The sequence below is a fragment of the Mytilus galloprovincialis genome, chromosome 1 (genome assembly GCF_965363235.1).
Source record: "Mytilus galloprovincialis chromosome 1, xbMytGall1.hap1.1, whole genome shotgun sequence".
NCBI lineage: Eukaryota > Metazoa > Mollusca > Bivalvia > Mytilida > Mytilidae > Mytilus > Mytilus galloprovincialis.
In genome coordinates, this window is record NC_134838.1 from 42555041 (window position 1) to 42574946 (window position 19906).

The 19906-nt window shown below is 30.9% G+C and overlaps 1 protein-coding gene across 1 annotated transcript in view; it reads right to left on the reverse strand.

Annotated features, from left to right (window-relative positions):
* The window catches only part of LOC143075154 (proton myo-inositol cotransporter-like), a 70049-nt gene that overhangs the window by 15099 nt on the left and 35044 nt on the right, over nt 1-19906 (reverse strand). Inside the window, exons 2-3 of the mRNA XM_076250479.1 lie at nt 4008-4167; nt 1943-2151 (exon numbers count right to left, since the gene is read on the reverse strand). Of these exons, the coding sequence (XP_076106594.1) occupies nt 1943-2151; nt 4008-4167 (369 nt within the window). The remainder of the gene's footprint in view (nt 1-1942; nt 2152-4007; nt 4168-19906) is intronic.

Genomic DNA, 19906 nt, shown 5'->3' on the forward strand with positions numbered 1-19906 from the left:
TTCACTGTATGGTATATTGATAATGTTTTCTTACACAATTCTGTTTTACGTCAATACTGATATCTCATATATATTTCAGTGAATTTGATATGAAATTCTACAGAGGTATTTTTCAAAACTCGATTTTCCCTCTTTAAAATATACGCTGATTTGGAACTCGCAACGCAGATATATTATAATATAAAATATCGAAGATGTGGTATTATTGCCAATGAGACAATAATCCACCAGCCGAGACCAAAGGTCCACATTCTTCCAAAAATCATGTTAATTAATGTATTCCCGATCTTACATTATTAACATTTTTGTCAATTTCCTTAAGATTAATGATAAATATATAGTTTTAACCTTGTCAGTTTGATGATGAATGTATAGCAGACGTTAACGAAGTAAAACAGAGTAAAATGATAAAAATACCAAACTCCGAGGAATATTCAAAAACAGAAAGTTCCTTATCAAAATTAGAATCACCAAATGGATAATAACTGTCATATTCCTGACTTGGTAAAGTCATTTTCGTATGTAGAACGTAGGGGATTAAATCGGATTTTATAGCTAGCTTAACCTCTCACTTGTATGACAATCGTATAAAATTCCATTATATTGACAATACTGTATGAACAAAATAGCAGACATTATGGTACAAATGTTCAAAATTAAGGGTACAACAGTCAGCATTGTGTTTATGAGATCCGCCATCCATTGTCTCATGATCACCTCCAGTTTACAAATGTTCAAAATTAAGGGTACAACAGTCATCATTGTGTTTATGAGATCCCCCCATTTATTGTCTCGTGATCACCTCCAGTTTACACAGATCACCGACTAAGTGAAAAAAAACTTTAGAAAAGGTATTTTTTTATTCTCCTTCTAATACGAGGGAATTTAGGGTTGTGCTGAAGACTAGTTAAATTTAAGTCGAATAATGTGTCCGAGTAGGGTGATAGATTTACACTTCTTCAAATGCTATCAAACATCATCTCTAATCCAAGAATCATAACAAAGCAAATAAATGTCAAATATTGGTTTTGTTAAATATATAAATTGACGAAGGCAGCTGTTAAGTGTATACGAACATGAACATTATTAAAAAGGACAATTAGGACTCGACGGAAATGAATATCATTTATTTTTGAAGTCGTGTAGGCTTGTTGTTACTCTAAATCAAGATACAACCTAAAGGATAAATGGCAATGAATAGATACTGGGATTGACTAAAAGTGAGATTTAAATTCATTCAGAAGGCAATTTCAGATAACTGGGAACTTGTAATTCAACTTCCGGTGTGTAAATTCACTATGCGATACATATTGGGAAAAACGTTCCAGTAATGCAAAATGAAAATTAATTCAATCAACACAGAATACTGTAGTTACAAAAGACGTGCATTTGTTAAATTAACTGACTTATTTTCCAGTCTTAAATGTGAACCTATAATTAAATATTCACTTGTTTCAATTACTCTTGTTTAGTAATCCATCAAACTTAAATGAATCACATTTATTGTGAATTGCTGAAGAAAAAATTTGAATGACTATTTACATCGACAATCTGGCCAATGTTTGATTTAGCAGTAATTTTGTAGTTACTATATCCTTAATAAAACGTGTTTTTAGATTGATTAAAGTTTCAATTCTATATCAATTCAAAATAATCCGCATGGCCGAACAACTTAAAATAAGAACTACAAAAACGATTCCTTTTCCACTTTGTGAAAGGGAAAAAATGTAGAAGACTGCTAGTGCTGCTACCAAAGCAAATCTGCTCACCTTTCCATGACATGTATTAGATTTTCCCTAACTTGCGATGCTTTGCGTTTGTCTTTTAGGTAATTATCGTTTTGCCATGACGATATATGCTGACTTCCTTTTGTTTTTATTGTATTGCCCCGTGTGTAGTTTTGCTGTTTTTATGAACTTGTCTCGCATAAATAGATACCTACAGGATTGTTGCTCGTTGTCCTCTGTTCTAAAGCTACTTTTTATAGCTTGAAATTCCTCCTCGATGTCAAGTTGACCTCTCATGCTCTGTAATACTCTTCTGGCTTTCTCTTCATATTTATTTTTAATTAGCCAACGAGGACTTTCAGGCATGAACACGAAACCAAGAAACTGAATAAAAGATGGTATTCCAGCAAGTCCTAACATATACCTAAATCAAATAATAATATAAGTGTGAAATTCATATGTGCTTGTAGCAACAATCGTGCTGTCTGGAACAGATAAACCTACTCTAAATTCTAGAGAATAATTCATGAAAATATATACAAAATGTATTCTATAAACATTTCAATAACTAGATTAACACTTTAATTTACTAAAGACATTTTTTTTATCATGGTTGCTAATCCTATCCGATTTAATGCGTAATTACAATTTTTGGGATAACCAATAGATGGTCAACTCATTCACGAGTTGTTATCATCTATATACTAACCAACTCTCTGTGAATACACTCCTGAATCTGATATGGGAGTCTAACGATGATACGGACATTTTATATGAGTACAAATGCCATTATTTCACATAGCCATCTTAACTACGTTATCAATATCAATATTAATAAAACACAATACTAACAATTATGACTATTATACAGGTAATTTGCATGTATCTGTCCCTCTCTTGTTATGATCCATGGAATCTCAAGGCAAAATATAAAATTATGACGGTTTCTTCATTTTCATTTGGAATGTATTTGTTACAGTCTTTCTTTTCGTGACCTCTCTTTTAATCATGTTGATGTGATAAACTGTTGTGTGTTTGCGACTGAAGGTGTTGAGACTAAATGCTTTGACGGTATTTGGTTACTATTCCATCATTTATCTTGTTTATGTCATCAAATTGTTTTTCAGTCATTTTGTATTTCGGTCCTTGTAATGAATATTACACATGCAACGTGTAGGTGTATGTATCTTGTAATTTGATTTATACCTGTAACCATACTTGCTACGTCGCATCCGGTATTTTGAAAAATAAGAGATATTACCATTATTCTACATTAGCCATAGTCATTTGTCATTGGAAATTAAGTTATACTATTCGTTTATATTAATACTTTAATGTTGTGACCGACCATTAACCCGTGTCCATCACATCAACTGCTATCAGTATTCTCAAACGAAGGTGATAACACAAATTCGTACGTCAATATCTGGTAATAATTGCCATAATCATTATTATGTCTCTCAAAAGTGAATTATATTGTCATTAAATTCAGTTTAATCTGATTATATATGATCTTATATATATGGGTAAGATATAAGATAAAAGATGATATTTCCGTAAGTCTGGCTCTCTTATCATGATCATTGTTTATAAAAAGGTTAAACGTGCTGTGCTGGAATAGACATATTGAAAAACATTTTTTTATGTCAATTGACATTTCATATAAACACGTCATATGTACCATTTAAGAGCACAAAAAACATGTGTTTCTTGAATTTTGTTCTACACGTGTGAACAAGATTTAAAGCGAGGTGCGTTCGTTTAAATTAAAACACCAATAAACATTAAAAGTAAAAGCAAAGACAAGCAAACAAGTTCCTTCCACAGTTGCAGTAAATTTAAATTGTATTAAAACCTAACAAAGTGGATTGGCAGTTCGCCGGCAAATGGTACATTCGATCCAAAAAACAGCCTCCCCCAAAACGTATTAAAAACAGAAGTATAAATGTTGAAATGAAGGGATAAGGATTATTTTATAAAGAAAACAAGAAAACCGATTAACCGAAATCCGATAAAAATAATGATGCGTACATCAAGACTAAACAATATTGTTTTTGTGCCGTTGTGTCGTTCTCAGAAGCATGTGTGGCTAGACTCTCTTTAATAAATACTAGCTTTATAATATTCCAGACAAAATTGTAATAAAATTGACATATGAATATGATGGGTTTATTAAAACAAAAATATGTAATATATAAATCATAGTTTCTACAGACAGAATAATATGAGAAAAAAAAACCACATCTGGTAAGTGTTAACACCTGATTATAATACACGTACCTCCAACCATTTAGTTTATCCGGACTAAAAATCCAATCCACAACATTTGCAATGAATTGTCCAAACGCCACCATGGCAATATTTGTTGATACTATTCTTCCACGCACATGAGATGGGGCACATTCCGCTAGGTACATTGGTATCGTTGTTGATGTTAAACCTGAAATGTGATATATATTTGCTTTAAATTGTTAACACGAAGAAAAATGAAGTACTACTCTAAATTCCTAAGTAACATGAATACAACTGGGTATATATCTCATTCTCTTGTTATTAATCTTATACTTTTGGCATTTCCCTTTTTCCAGACACCAACAAATGTTACATATCAGCATGAACCCATACTCCTATTGAAAAAAGAGAGAACCCGAGGACCAATCTATGTTTCCAACAACAAACAGAAACAAATAGGACCGTAAACCAGCGATAACTATTGGTCTAAAGGCTCCTAACTTTGGACAGTTTATGTTTGCTTCAACTGAGATATCTTCTCCCCTCTTCAACTTTTTTGTATTCAACTGTCAATCATTGTAATACATGAAAGTAACATTACCAAACTACAAGTGATGATATATATGTTAAAGTCGATATAAGAGAAAGACAAAGTGTATGCTACCGCTATCACTTGCGCATAATTAAAAACATCACCATTCATGATTTCTCACGCCGTTATTTGAGCGTAAGATGTGTTAAATTTTCAGAACATAAAATAGTGACTGGGAGTAGCAAACATTTAATTTAACGTATTGGTATATTATTAAATAGAATCATCAACGTGGGTGGATAATGGAAAAGAAAGGAAAAAAATCAAACTCTATGGCAATCGTAATATATAGTCCCTTCTTTCTGATTTAAAAAAATTCAAGAATTAGCACAAATTATTTACACGTATGATTTATGCTAATTCTAATGGCTCTCTCAAGTACTTAAAACTCGTCATGTGTTCCTGCTTTTCCTGTCGTTATACAACAAAACGAATAAGTAAAATATCTGTGCAAATAAAAGCAACAGGCAATTAACAATAAAAAATTAAAATAGATTAACGGAGATGTTAGCAAAATGCTGTTTAAATGAAATTCCAATACACATACAGAATGAATACATTCATTGTAAACAATACAGAATCAGTTTATTCTCAATATATCATACTTGGACAAATAGACCCTCACTGTAATGATGATTGGATTATGTGAAACGTGTTCTTTTCAAACCAAACTAGCTAGATAATAATAAATTGTTCGCCTTACAAACTTTTGGTTACTGCAAATTACCGTTCTTACATATGACAAAGGTTTAATTAAGTAATAATGTATAAAAATGGAGTAACATGTTCCAGAAATTCCATAGAGAATTTCTAAGGCGACGTTTATCTGTATGCGCACGAATCTTTAATATGATACAACACGGCTTACGGAGGGATATTATCTGTTGCCACAAATATAAATGTATAAACATCCCCTTGGAATCAAATTGCTTGTAATAGAGAATGAACTTCTATAACAATAAGTTAAACAATGTTAAAGTGCGTGACGACAATCGATGCTGAAAAAATCAAAAAGCAGCTGAATTAAGGATTTTGGCAAATGAGTATTATAACATATAATTCATTGTTGACGAGATAATTTATATCTTGTATCAAATGTATTTCATATTATAATGTAAATTTAATATCAGCATTTTGTTCCGTATATAGTTATGTGTTAAAACTGTTATCAATATTCCTTTACTTTGAGCTAAGGAATATCATAAAATATGATTGTGTTTACAAAATACTTGATTCGTTTATGAAATTAGTTTTTTTTATAGTTGTTATAATGTTAAAATAAAATAACTCGAGATGTTAAACCTGTATTTCGCTTTATACTTTAGATGTTGAGATTTCATAACCGGTACAAATTTCACTGCACCAGATGAGTTTATCAACATCAAAAGTATCTTCAGTGATGACTGAAGAAACGTTTTTAAGTATGAAGAACAAAACAGAAAGAGAGTTCAGCCAAAGTCAGGCAAAGAACCAGAGCTTTGCATGAGGAAAACATATCCTTATTTTAAGTAATTTCCTATTATTTCTGACAGCAAATTTCTGTACCATTCGTATTTTCCTGCCAGTACTGAAAAATTATTAAATCATTATATTTTAAATTACATCAGAGATTTATGTTGTATAACATTGAAATTTTAATTGGGATGATTTCAGAAAAAAAATGAGAACTACTAAAATTTCCGAAACGACTGATTTTGGTTATTTTGCGTTATGAATTTCATCCCACGCTTGAAAACCAAAACACTTATTTCGCGGTCATTCTGGCAATTCTAATTATCGATAAACTATTGTTCCAAGCCATCATTTGCTCGGTAATGAAGATTGCATGAAAGAATAAACTAAAAATATATCGTGTTGATTCCTTTTGATTTTGATAACGTTATGTAAAAGTATGGAAAATTACATTAGTTAAATTAATTTTCCTAAATATTTCAGATCAATTGGGTAACATATCAACATTATTTAGAAAACTTCTCTATAATAAGGACACAATGGTAGCTTGTCATCGCTTATATCCTTTTGTTTTAATTTGTTTTATCCTTCTTTATATCTTAGTCTATATATAACTATTAATGACATCTTACTAGATGAGGACAGAGATTAACAAAATAGAATGTTAGCAAATTTGGACTGAAACTTCATTTTCCCAAAAGAAATTCTTTGTTATGTTCTACTCTACAGAGAATTTTGCTTTAAGTGAATAAAATGTGGCACCATCAACTGTTATTGTCTGAATTCTCAGTTAGCCAAGTTACTCATACGGGTGATTTAAAGGATAATGCAATGTATTGAATAATTGGATGGTTAAAACCATTTAGCTCTTTCCTGCTTTCTAGATCAATTTATGACTGATTTATCAATCAGCTATTAAATTTTGTAATTAACCTTTAGATACTCTAGTTTGTATTCATTGATATAACCGTAAATAACTTTTCTTCCAATCCAAAGCAGATTGAATCCAAATCCATTATGTAATGGGAAAGAAATTTAAAAAGCAGATTGAATCTAAGTTTATTATATAATGTGAAAGAATACCATTCCAAGCGAAGACTCTTTGAATTCTGAAACCCCATTAACCTTTGACTATTTTTTTATTCCAGTGAGTAAATGCTTAAATGATACATTTTATCCTTATATGACATTACCAGAATGTGCTGATTTCCACAATTTACCTTCATGAAAATAGTACTAAAACAAATTGTCCTGAATACCACTCAATGCAAACTATTGCAAAAAAAAAACTTTTTTTCGTGAAAAAGATTATCCCAATAGCATACAAACCGTAGAAAAAAATTATCTAATACTGTTTTTTTTGTATTGACAACATATCCCAATGTTGTTTGGTGCAATGCTATTTCAGCAGTCAGTTGCTAAACGGACTTTCCGTTTTGAATTTTCCTCGGAGTTCCGTATTTTTGTAATTTTACTTTTTGCTATTCGAATGATTCATAACTGTTCTTACCCGCAGATGATATTTTTTGTTATTCTTTTCTTATAATGCCATCAACTGTTTGCCATTGGACGTAAATCACATCAAAAGTATCAATCTTTTGTCAAACAACGGTCTTGAAAATCTGTTTCAAGAATGTCACTGCTCTCAAAAAGGTAAAATTTTATGATAATATTATGCGCTTAAAGATGTTGTAAAACATTGTTTCATAATTGTGTGAGTTGTACGACGATACATATGTGGTATCTTAAACTTTTCAATATGTTTTTCCCAGTAACATATGGTTAATGTTTAAAGACAATTACCAACGGGATATTTTATTGTTATAGCAAATACTCGAATCAATTCAATGAAAAAAATAACATCCTTCTATAAATGGTTATGCTGGAATATCAATACTCCTTTACGAACAAGTACATACTTACGGTATTGTAAATTAACAATACAAGTGTCAATATAATTTGATTAACAATTACACCAGCATGTTCAAAGCTAATACTGGCATTAATGTGAGATGAAGCCAACATGATACCATACAAGTCTTACATTAAACAAACTTAATTGTAAATTAACGCTAACATCATTCAGTTCATTCTATGGTTATGCGTCAATAACTATGTTTCAAGCTGACTCCGTAAGTGGTTATTTTTAAACGAGTTTATATAAGGAGATTTAACAAGGTGGGTTGTAAGTCTGCAAGAATCCAAACAATGCGTCGAATATTGTAAGATTGGAAATTATTCTTGTTTATTGTTAAATGAACACAATTTATTAACAACACAGTTGTTTCAATTTTTTTTCAACTTGAAGAAATTTTGAAAATTATACACACAGTTAAAAAAATAACCGACTAAACAGCTACGACAGTAAATGCTCGATAAAACACTTTGAGGATTTAATATTAAATCGACAGCAGGCGTTTTTTACAGCTTTTGACTCGAGCGTGCCATGTGAAGGCTTTTTTTTTCTTTAACTTAACTGCATAGCGTGAGAAAATGTTTTCCTCGACCGAATTGTTACGATAAATAATTTTGGTCTCATCCCATCCAGCCCAGCTTCTATACAAGATAATCCATATTTTTTGTGAATCAGGGTAACCCTAAGTAGAGATGTCTAGTGCATTACATTCGGTCTTTTATTTATTTTTGTCCTTGTATTGAAATTCTAGTATTCTTGATCAGTAATTACATGTTTTGGTTAGCCCAGCCTTATTAAGTATATCTTGCATTTTTGTGGCATAACAATTACCTTTTCTGACTAGGATTGGTCTATTTTATTACCTTTAGTTATTGGAAGATCCATTAGTTCTAGCGTGTTATGGGCTTGATATTTGTATCTTCCGGTCTAAACTACTAAATTTACATTTTTTTTTATTTACAGTCCTCATTCTCAATCAGAATGTCTGGATTACTTGGTAAATCAAATAAAATGTTACTTACACCAGATACAAATTAGTTTGAAATTTCTACTTGAGAAAAAGATGGTAGGCTTGTTGATTTAACATTTCAATTCAGGTGATGTTTTTGGTATGACCTTGGAATATAAGTGAAAATTGCATAAAATTCCGAAATCAACTAGAAGACCAACATTGAAATCGCAACAAATATGACAAAATATTGATATGTTTACATTCGTAACATGGATAAAAATGATAACTGTTACGGGTATACTCAAAAGTCTTGGAATATTAAAAGTAGTTCCTTGTGGTCATGTTAAATTTTATTCTTTTTCAGACAGCTTTATTACATTAACAGATGTACCTAGATTAAGTCCTCTTGCATGCCCGACTTTCAGCAACCTGAAGCTTTTTGATTTGTGGATTTAAAAATTGAAAATAAGGAATAATCCCAAGTTGATCATTAATTTATAAAACATTTTTGCTGCCTTGTTATGTTTTTACCATAATCCAGAAACGGAACGTAATATAAGAAGTTCAATTAATAAATTTTCTCAGTTTTGAGTTATAAAATCATAAAAATATTCTTTATGTGCCTGAGTTTGTAATTCATTTGTCAGAGAGAAAGATACTTGATAGCTGCAGTGATAATATACAACAATTTGATCTTTGTTCTTGATCTGAATTTGTCAAAGTTTGGACCTCATTTACAAACGTATGATATAGATACAAATAATATCTTGAGTCAAATTAGCAGGGCAACTGATGGGAGACTGATGTAATATAAGAATACGCTGGAGTGGGGAAGGAATCAAATGCTTTAAGACAGAAAGTAAAGTATTGAAAGACAGAAATTTAAGACGAAAAATCAAGTATAAATAGGAAAAACTTGAAAATCAGAGGACGCCGCTTTCCTTGTCATAATTTGCATTGTATGCATCCGATTTCTTTATAACTATTTCTCGTATCGCGATACATAGGAATAGTGTTGATCCAAAACATTAAGTTGAGCGGTTCTACATATTAATGCGCCAAATCTGGAATCTCTTTCGTGGTTTAGACTTAAATTCAAGTGTTCTTTGTCCTTGTCACATGAAAAGGAAAAAAAATATGCTGAACTTCTCGGAGCACCAAGGATGACTAATGTTTTTCGGTGGGTTTTGTGTTGCTCAATTAGTGTTTTTGTTTTTTGTTGTTTTTTTGCCATGGTATTGTCAGTTTGCTTTCGACTCTTGATTTTTTGTTTCAGATTTGGTATGTGATCCGGATTTGATTCGGTTTATTCGATTTATAGCTACTGAATTGCGATATACTACTATTGCATGTGATTAATCTTTTTCTTCTCCTTTGAATAACCTCTGGTAGTATTTAATATAGAGTAAGACCCAATTTTCCCTATATTTGTTTTTCTTGTAGTTTCAACATCGGAAGGTACTTAAATCTTTGTGGAATTGCAATTTATATAGTTCAAACAAATATTTTCAATTATTTTATTTATATTTCCATAAAACTAAATACATATGTCTCTTTACTCACACTTGTCTAGACAAGGAACCGACTTAAAGATTGATATACATGTGGTACAACCACGTGTATATAGTTGAAATCCCATATATCTTTCTAGTTCATTTAACTGTCGATATATCAAGATATTTTTTTTATTATCTAGATCAGTAGAAAACACGTGCGACAAACGTACAAAATAAGTTCAAAATAACATTAAGAAAATACAAAATTTCCCTATAAGGTTATATTTAAATAGAACAGGGAAACATGATAATAAAACGTTATATTCAAACTCAAAGCAAAATTACCGAATATTTATTCCACAAAAGGGTTATTTTCCAAGTCGTTCAATCTTTTTCATTATCTAAATTCCTAGCATCACAGCTCCATCTGTATACTGTTAGGATCTAAAAGTATAGTGGTTTATTTCGAAACCAATTTTCAAATTATCAACAGCCTACCTAAAAAAGATGCCCCAACAGCAAATCTGACAAAATTTATATGAAATCATTACCAGAAACATAATTCTGATAGAAATAAAACTATTTACCGATTAATTCATTTTGGTGCACATCGATGCAAACATTTAAATAAAAACCAACATGCACAGTATGTCATTAGGCATCAAAATGCTTTCATCCGGAACAGTTTGAATCTATGGAAATTGTAAATTTGTTGAAAAATTGTCAAATACGTGATAAAGGTTTTCTGACCACGTTTTTGATTTTGACCCTGTTAGTAAAAAGAGACAAAAGTGAAAATGGATCTACCCCTTTGCTTTTTTTTCTATTTTACATAAAAGATATTAATGAAATTTGTTTTAAAAATCTTCTTGATACAAAGTAACACAAACCTCCTCATGTCAATCACAAATCACGCTATAAAACATAATGCATAAATTTGCGATAAAAGTAATGTCAAAGACAGGCCGATCATTTAAACTTCATTGAACTGTATGAATATTGACCAAATGTCAACATAAATCAACTACATCCTAAATAACCAGGATTCCATCAATTTTTCTAAGCAAGATAATCTTCACTTCAAACGTATCCATTTTACCAAGGAACTGAAGCCTAATTACTAATCATATTAAAAGCAATAAAAAATAATGAAGTAAAAGAGACTAATATTTCATTGGAACTTTCCTTCGTGAGGTTTAATGATCAGGTATTAACTAAGTGAATTACTTCCTGCTTAAATTGCTTATCTTGTATTCGATTTTGTAATTACAATTTATCTTTACTTGTTGCTTTTACATTTTTTTAAATTATGAAATAGGAATTATGGACAAATTACTAAAAGATTTCTTTGATCACAAAATATGATTTCTTCTTATTTTCAAGATCAGTACTAGCCTGAAAATCGTCATAATGTATCTTAGAACGAACGATGTACCAAACTATAGTGAGCAGTAAGATGTCACGAAAGAGCCAGAATGCTGTTTATGGAATAACCTGTTACTACAAGTAAGGTAAAACAGTATGATACAAGAGTTGTCACCGTCAGTTAATGATATGAGGTTGGAAATTCAGTTTTATCGGCGACGCGTAGCATAATGTAAGTTGTGGATTTGGCACAAATTCTAGCCAATAGAGATTGACTCATGATTGTTATATAAAGATTGCACTAGAATTATAAATGTTCAGTTTGTAATTTATACTTCTACGTTCCTTCTATTAGAAGGACCTTCATCAACCACAGCTTTTAAAAATATAACATTGTCAACCGGACACATCGTAGAAAGACGTACAACCGTCTGTAACAATACAAAAGTGTATTAACGAGGAACTATAAACTCATAATATAACCAAGAACTGTCTGCAACGTTTTTTATCTATAATATCATGTTTTGTTTCTATTTTTGATAGAAAGTAAACAGAAAACTAGAAGTACATATAATGTTTAAGTTTACTCGTAATCATAGAAATTGTAGTATGCTTTGTAAAGTTAAAATGTTACTGTTTATATATTCGTATTTAAAAGATCCGTTGATGTTGTTTTTTTCCGGCATGTGCTATTTTGCAATTTATATCTATGATAACAATTTATGTCACTTTGCCGACAAATCCTGCACAACAACTCATTTATTAGTTCTACCATTGGCATCGAAATAATCTCAGTTCTAATATCATAAAAATTGAATGTGTAGGCTACACCATGAACTCCCACAATATAGAAAAAGGGTTGAAATAATTAGAACGACAACAAACGCCATTATACAAATGTATAACAAGCATGTTATGTTATTAATGTCCCTTTCAAATTTCTTAATTTCTGTATCTATTACACTGTGTCATATTGTCTGTATGAATAAGGATTACTAGATGCCAAACCACTGTCAGTCTTATTGTTTTATTAAATGCGTTTAAAGTACAATAGTGAATACAAAAACATGTACTTTTCAATAGAATGAACTTTAGAATGGGAAAATGTACTGTACACTGTTACAGTCGTATAACTGTCATCATTATTATGTTTAAAAGTCAATAAAAGAAAAAAAAACCTTTCAAGTGTATTTCCAAGTTGGACTGTTATTTCCGTACATTGGAAATCTATTAAGTTTTGAATTTTCTAGTTTTTCATATTACTATTAAAACGTTGTATCCATTATTTTTTCATTATGTGGCTTTTGGAAATCCCTTTTTTTGCATTACATTTAGTTTTGATATATCAAGAACCTAGCGTCAATAACAGCTCAAATGCCAAATGTTTCTTTCCAACTTACCTCTTAAACCCGATGCTCTTATCTAGAGATCGAGATATCTTTATCAAGACCATTGATATGATCGAAAATATTGGTACATGCAATAGCTTAAACTCTCAGTGCAATGGGCTAAGAATAAAATCCATTAATTCGCCGTCTGAGAATTGAAATATTACCAACTTAGTTGTGCATACATCCAATGCCTTTTATTGAAAACATATTGTTCAAGACATTGTTAACATGTCATTTCGGTTTATGTATGCTTTCGAAAATATTACCAAACATGCATTTGTTCTGTAATAACAAGTTTCGGATTCTAGAAATAATGTTTAAAATTTCGTTGCACTAACGTTTCATAATCGAGATCTTTCATCAGATGATGATCTGTCCTACATTTATAAGGATTTCAGGTCAACACTTTACTTAATCAATTACCTCAATTAAATCTTTGAAGCTTTTCATGTATAGCCTATTAAAATATTCCTACGGATGCAAGAAAATTACTTGATAAATACGTGGATAGTTGCCAACATGATAGGCTCTCAGATTCTGTAATTACCATAAAAGTTATATGACTTTTTTCTGAAAGTTCTAAGGCTTTTTTGTTTGCGTCGATATTTCTCCACGTTATAAATTGCAACATAATGTAACGTTGACAGGCAATAAAACGACGAATGTCTATTAAATTAAAAAAGGCTTTCAGACTAATTTACCTTTTAAAGAATTCTAACCTTGTATTGCAAAATATAAGGAATGGACTGTTGATTTTCACTTTCTATCATTACCGTTTTGGAGGGAAACCAGCATTGCAATTTGTCTCAGTTATACAAACAACATGCTGTAGCTTTAATTGGTCAATTTATCTCAATATTACAGAAAAAAAGCAGTTATGGTAGATCAAGCTAGACGAAGATAAATGGTAATTTAGAATACATTCGTATACATAAGCGTGTGATGCTGTTATAAGTAGGTTAAATAAACATGAGTAGAAAAAGGTATTTGAACTCTGATTAGCATTCAATAAAAACAAAGGATTACCAAACTAATTGAGAAAAATTGCATGCAAATTATTGAACATCAATCGGGCTTAAATTAAAATATTGTTTGTTTGCAGTTTACCGACCGACCCTTGAAAATCCTCCCGACTGTGAAAATTTTATTGCTTTAAATTTGAAGAATTTTTTTTTAATACTTCTATTGACGCGATCCGGAACTTTGGGTCCTTTCCGGAAATGATTTAAAGTCTGGGTCAATTACGCATTTCAAGTTCGGTTTTTCTTAGCTTCCCGTCAAGCGTTCATGTGACCATTTAATGATAAAGCACATGGAAATTGTTTACAGGTATCCATGAAGTCACGGAGGAGTACTTTACGCTGTCGTCTCGTGTCAATTTTAAGACAAATAACAAACAAAAAAGTTTATTAGCAAACTGTTTATACAGATTCAGGCACATGTAATGATGTGTGATGATATCATTGACGATGATGCAGCGGATATTGATAACTGACACGATAACCATTCTGTCTCAAACAAATCGGGTACAGAATCTGTGGAGCCTGACTTTATGGAACCAATTTCAGTGGTTAAATAATTCGACAGCAGCTTGAAGTATGGCATATTTTCTACAAATCTTTGTGAAGACGACAAAGATGAAACCACTCCTCCGTGACTTAAATCTTCATGGATATCTGTAAACACGCCTGTACGGAGGAAGGGCTCATTTGAAATGTTAATGGATATAGATCATGTCAAATCAATAAGAAGCAACCCTATCTACACAAAGATGTAGAGAAAATGAATGGTTAGCTTGAAAAATAAATATACTCTCTCTATATTAAATCTATCTTCGATTGCAATGAGTATGCTCCTTTAGGATAAGGGGGGCTGCCCCACTCATTGCAATTATTCTCTTTCTTACAATATTAAATATACCCAAACTGTGTGGCCTGTGTGAATTCAATTAAAACATGTCCTTAGGAGCTATGCTGCCAATTTTTTTTATGCATTGAAAACATTTCAGTACAGACCATTTACTTTTAATGGGGTGCTATGGATTTCACCCCAAACTTTAGATTTCTTTGGTTTTCATTAAAGCCTGGCAAAAATATAACCTTATCACATATAATTAAATATTGTTAGAAATATGAAAACAATCAAATGTCTTAATACTTTTTTCAAGTTGCCTTTTTTTCAATTGAGGAAGATTCAATGGTTATTTTTTTTTATTAAAAATACACTCTTTAATACATTGTCTTATAAATCTTTAATATCTACATTTTTCTGATGAAAATACTCTACTCATGAAAACATTCTAGTTAAGAAGCATACATGTCCGAATATATTTCTTTAAAACAGTTCTAGTCATAATGACATTCCTTGTTTATAAGTGTTCCAGTATTTAATAATTATACCATATTTTATGTCATAAATTGGATAATGACACTATGTTAAAGTTTCAGTTTTGGTTAAAAAGTTTTTTATCTGAAAATGCCTGTTCATTTGATGTTGGTTTTCAGCATGTCCAGTGTTTGTTGTTTTAAAATGTTTTTTTTTCTTCACAAGAAACTTGGTTTAGTGTAACTGCTTGTTTAAACTGTATTTTGGCTGATAAAATAAAATATTTTTCCTACCTACCGACCCTTCAGTCTGAAGGTACAGTCGGAAAACTGCAAACAAACATATTTTTAAGGTTGGCCTCGAACAAATATAATTTAATCTAAAACAAAAAAGGTCCCTCGGAATAAACAAACATCACACTCATAAAAAATGGTAAGCTGAGAAGTCGGAAGTTTGTGTAAATGTAGACGAAAACAAATTTCCAATGAATTAATAAAAAGATTTGTTCATCAACATTTGTCCTTCGATAGAGTTTGTATGTATATCTTTTTGGCTCAGATTCATTCCTATATGTCTAGTATATTTAGGATCGACAGAATATTTTATTTATTCTCCTCTTTATATAGCTTGTCTTAGACAAAAATAAAGGGATTTTCTATCCATAAACTAAAACTGAGTTTACCTATCCGAAATTTGATCGAAAGCATCGGAATAGTCGAAGGTATTATGTTGAATCATGTTGAATTTAAAAACTATATAACAGGTTACCGTACTTAATACTACATTAATTCATTACTGAATCATGGAATTAAAAGGATCATTTTGTGAAAATGCAATAAAGAGCAGATATCTAAATGAAAAATTAAGTTTAGCTCTCCATCCGTCGCAAACATTCTGTTGTTATATATGTTAAAATGTAATCAATAGTAGCCATTATGTCAGCGTGTGGGCGATGAAGATCTCATATTTAGTCAAGTAGGCCTACAGTAAAACAATAGTTTGAATCTACTAATAAAACTAAATGATGCAGATAAAGATATATACCTTTGCGTACTGCACACTGCATTAATCGCTGATGTTAAAAATTTTGAATTAATAGAATCAGTTAAATGGCAGATTTGAAGTAATTTTGATGGGGGATTCCCTATATTTCATGGCTCATATTTTATTACCCTTCTATGAGTTACCAGATTTTCATTCCAATGTTCTGATGGCAGATTAGCAATCAAACGTGTATTTACCTTTTATACTTCCATTACCAACAAAGCGTTTTTTTCGTTTACATAAGCCAAATAAACTCGTAAATCGATGGACAAAAAACTAAATCGGGGTAACAAACTAAACTGAGAGAAACGCATTAAATATTAGAGGAAAACAACGACACAACATTAAAATGTAACACACACAGAAACGGACTTAGCATTAAACAAAATCCGATGAGAATAACAAATATAATATCAAAACCCAAACGTAACCGAGACATAACCCAAACGTGACATAAAGTTTGAAATTATATGTCCCCTACAAATTGAACAAAACATTTAACGAACCATTCATATTATTTACGTTCTAGCTGTTTATATAAATTGATTTCACAAAACAACCTCTACATGTATGCATATAGTACGTGTGTCTTAAAAAAATATCTGCACATATTTGCATTGGCATGGATTGAATTGCCATACATCAACGAGAAGTAAGAAAACCAATTACAAAATTCTTTAACCCGGCATGGTTATGTATTCTAGTTGCTGAGAAAGGTGTAAATTTAATTAAGATGGTATCAACATGTTTAATTTCCTTTGCATGTGATAATAAATGTTTATATCATGCAATTTACATTTCCAATTGTGCTGATATACCGAAATTGATAATCGATCCTTGCTTACGAACATGATCATTTTATGTTGAACTAGATTGGATTTGATGCACAGGAATAGCACACTGTGAATTGTATTACCTTAATGTTTAGTTTAGCAAGGATGAAAAAACGGAGTGATTGAACTAGTCAAGTCTTAAATTGAGAAGATTTATTTGCTAATGTTTCACAATGTATAATGAATAACAATTTTGTATTCCATTGTGTTAAAACCTCAGTTCATAAATGTTAAAAGCTTAACACTTACTTTATGCAAAAATCTATTCTTTCAAATTCTGAATAAAAGAATGTAAGAAGATTCATCAGGCCGAGTTTGTTTTCTACGTGAACTAAAAAAATGTAAATAACAGCAAATGTATGCTTCTCCAACAGTTTGAATAACATTTATGAGAATCTCCTCAAAATATTTAAATAACACGTTCACCGGTTATCAATAAATAGCAAGTAGTTACAGCAATATGGTATATTGCAGCTGTTATTTTATAAGCTCATCCTGAAAGAACACCAGCAACTGTTAAGTAGAAGGACGACAATACAAACGCCACATTCCTTCGATGTACATTATTGGCTGTTTTCATTTTTTTGTTACGGAGTTTCTTCGCATGTTTTCCCGTCCAGTCTTTCTTTTCAAATAAAATCAGATAGTTTTTGCCGTACGTGTTATGCATTTCTGAAGTTAAATTTGTCCTGAGAACAAGATATTTATTTAAAAATGTCTGATGTATTAAATATAGTATAGCAGGTTATTTTCGCGGGTTTTAAAATTTCGCGATTTTCATTGAATAAGGTAAACGACATATTATTGCGGTTATTATTTCTGCGGATTCAATACGTTTACCAATACCTTTGCATGAACACTTTTAAATAGGCGGAATTTATTTTGGCAATTTTTTTATACCCGCGAAAATAAGCGAAAATTTACAACCCGCGAAAATAACCCGTAATACGGTAAATTATAAGGGGGAACCGATAGATATTTCAGCGGAATGTAATAAGTATCGTTATTACATCACACTACAATCGAAGTAAGCAAATACGCATTTATAAAGAAGTCTATATGTGTTTGGATAAAATATTTGTGGAAGTAGACATCATTATACAGTAACCTCACAGCTTATGTTCAAAGACAGGCTTCAGTTTAAAGGTATTCAAGTATATGCTTACAGGTAGGTTACCTTAAAATTGATACAATGGACAATAAAAGACATCAATTATATTAAACATTGACATGACATTTTTGCCCGTGAGAAATGATTGCCGGGAATTAATTTAAAAAACATATCTTGTCAATACAATATAGAAAATCTAATAAAACAGGACAACGTTGACGATAATAGACACGGATTTTCCCCAAAGGTCAAATAAAAATAGGCAATAAAGTCACTTTTAAGCTTGTTACTCCTTACAGATTTGTTGATAAATACGTTGTATCAGTTTTAAGCGTTTTGGAAAGGTCGAACATATATAGAGTAAATTCGGGTTAAATCTATCACCGGTAAGTAATCCAACTATGGCTAGATAAAGGATATATTTTTTGATGATGAACTGTTGTTATTCACAGTTTTTATTTAAAGAAAACAATTAAGTGTATTTAATTCGGTAAATGTTTACGAGTATTCAACAGTTTACAATAATAATTGTTATATGTTTTCCGTTATTAGTGCAGAGTTCCAAGAAAACTTAACTAGTCAACACAGATTTAGGCATACTGCGGTAAAAAGAAAACTTAGTTCACTGCAAAACCTTCTATTTGGATTCAACATACAAATAGGATTGGTGCATCGTCATAAATCTGTGCGTGTGTACTGTCCTTATAACCACTATCTAGTTGTTGAACTACTCTGAAGCCTATTGCATGTTTTATCAAATAATATTTTATTTGACAGTCGAAGGTTACTTTGTAGGTCATAGCGTTCAACCTCTTATCCCTACCAATCGCCATCACATACTCTTTAATGTTTAGTGAGCGGCAAAAGTTAAAAATCACAACGAATAAGATAGATAAGGGTTATACGCCAATGAGACATCAATCCAGATACAAAAAAAGCACAACACATCTAATAGTAACCACAATGTCATTAACAATAACTTTAGTGTCTGAAAAATATGCAAAGGTCTTAATCACATAGACGCTAGAGAATAAGTAAATAATTGTATACCAAATGAATGAAACCAAAAATAATAATGAACAATAATGTGAGGAAAAAACATTTTAAAAGATCTAAATAAAGTCAACCAGTGATGACATTGTAGTATTTGGCTGGGAACAGACTAACGAACACTTGACATAATAGTCAACAAAAGACATTCACAAGTAAAACAATAATCAATTATTAGGCGCTGATAATTCCTTACAGTAACTGAAAGTTCAGCTCAAAATATTTAGTTACCTGCTTATATGAAGTCAAACATTTCTGTAATTTTGATTTTTTTTATCTTGGCATTTAGTACTTAAATAAGGTTTATAGCACACATTACCCAATTTACAAAAGACTCCTAATAAAGATTAATTTTAAAAGTAGACTTCCTTGTTATGATACTTTCTAATGTTAAAAATCAGAAAAAGTGGAAGCTTTGACT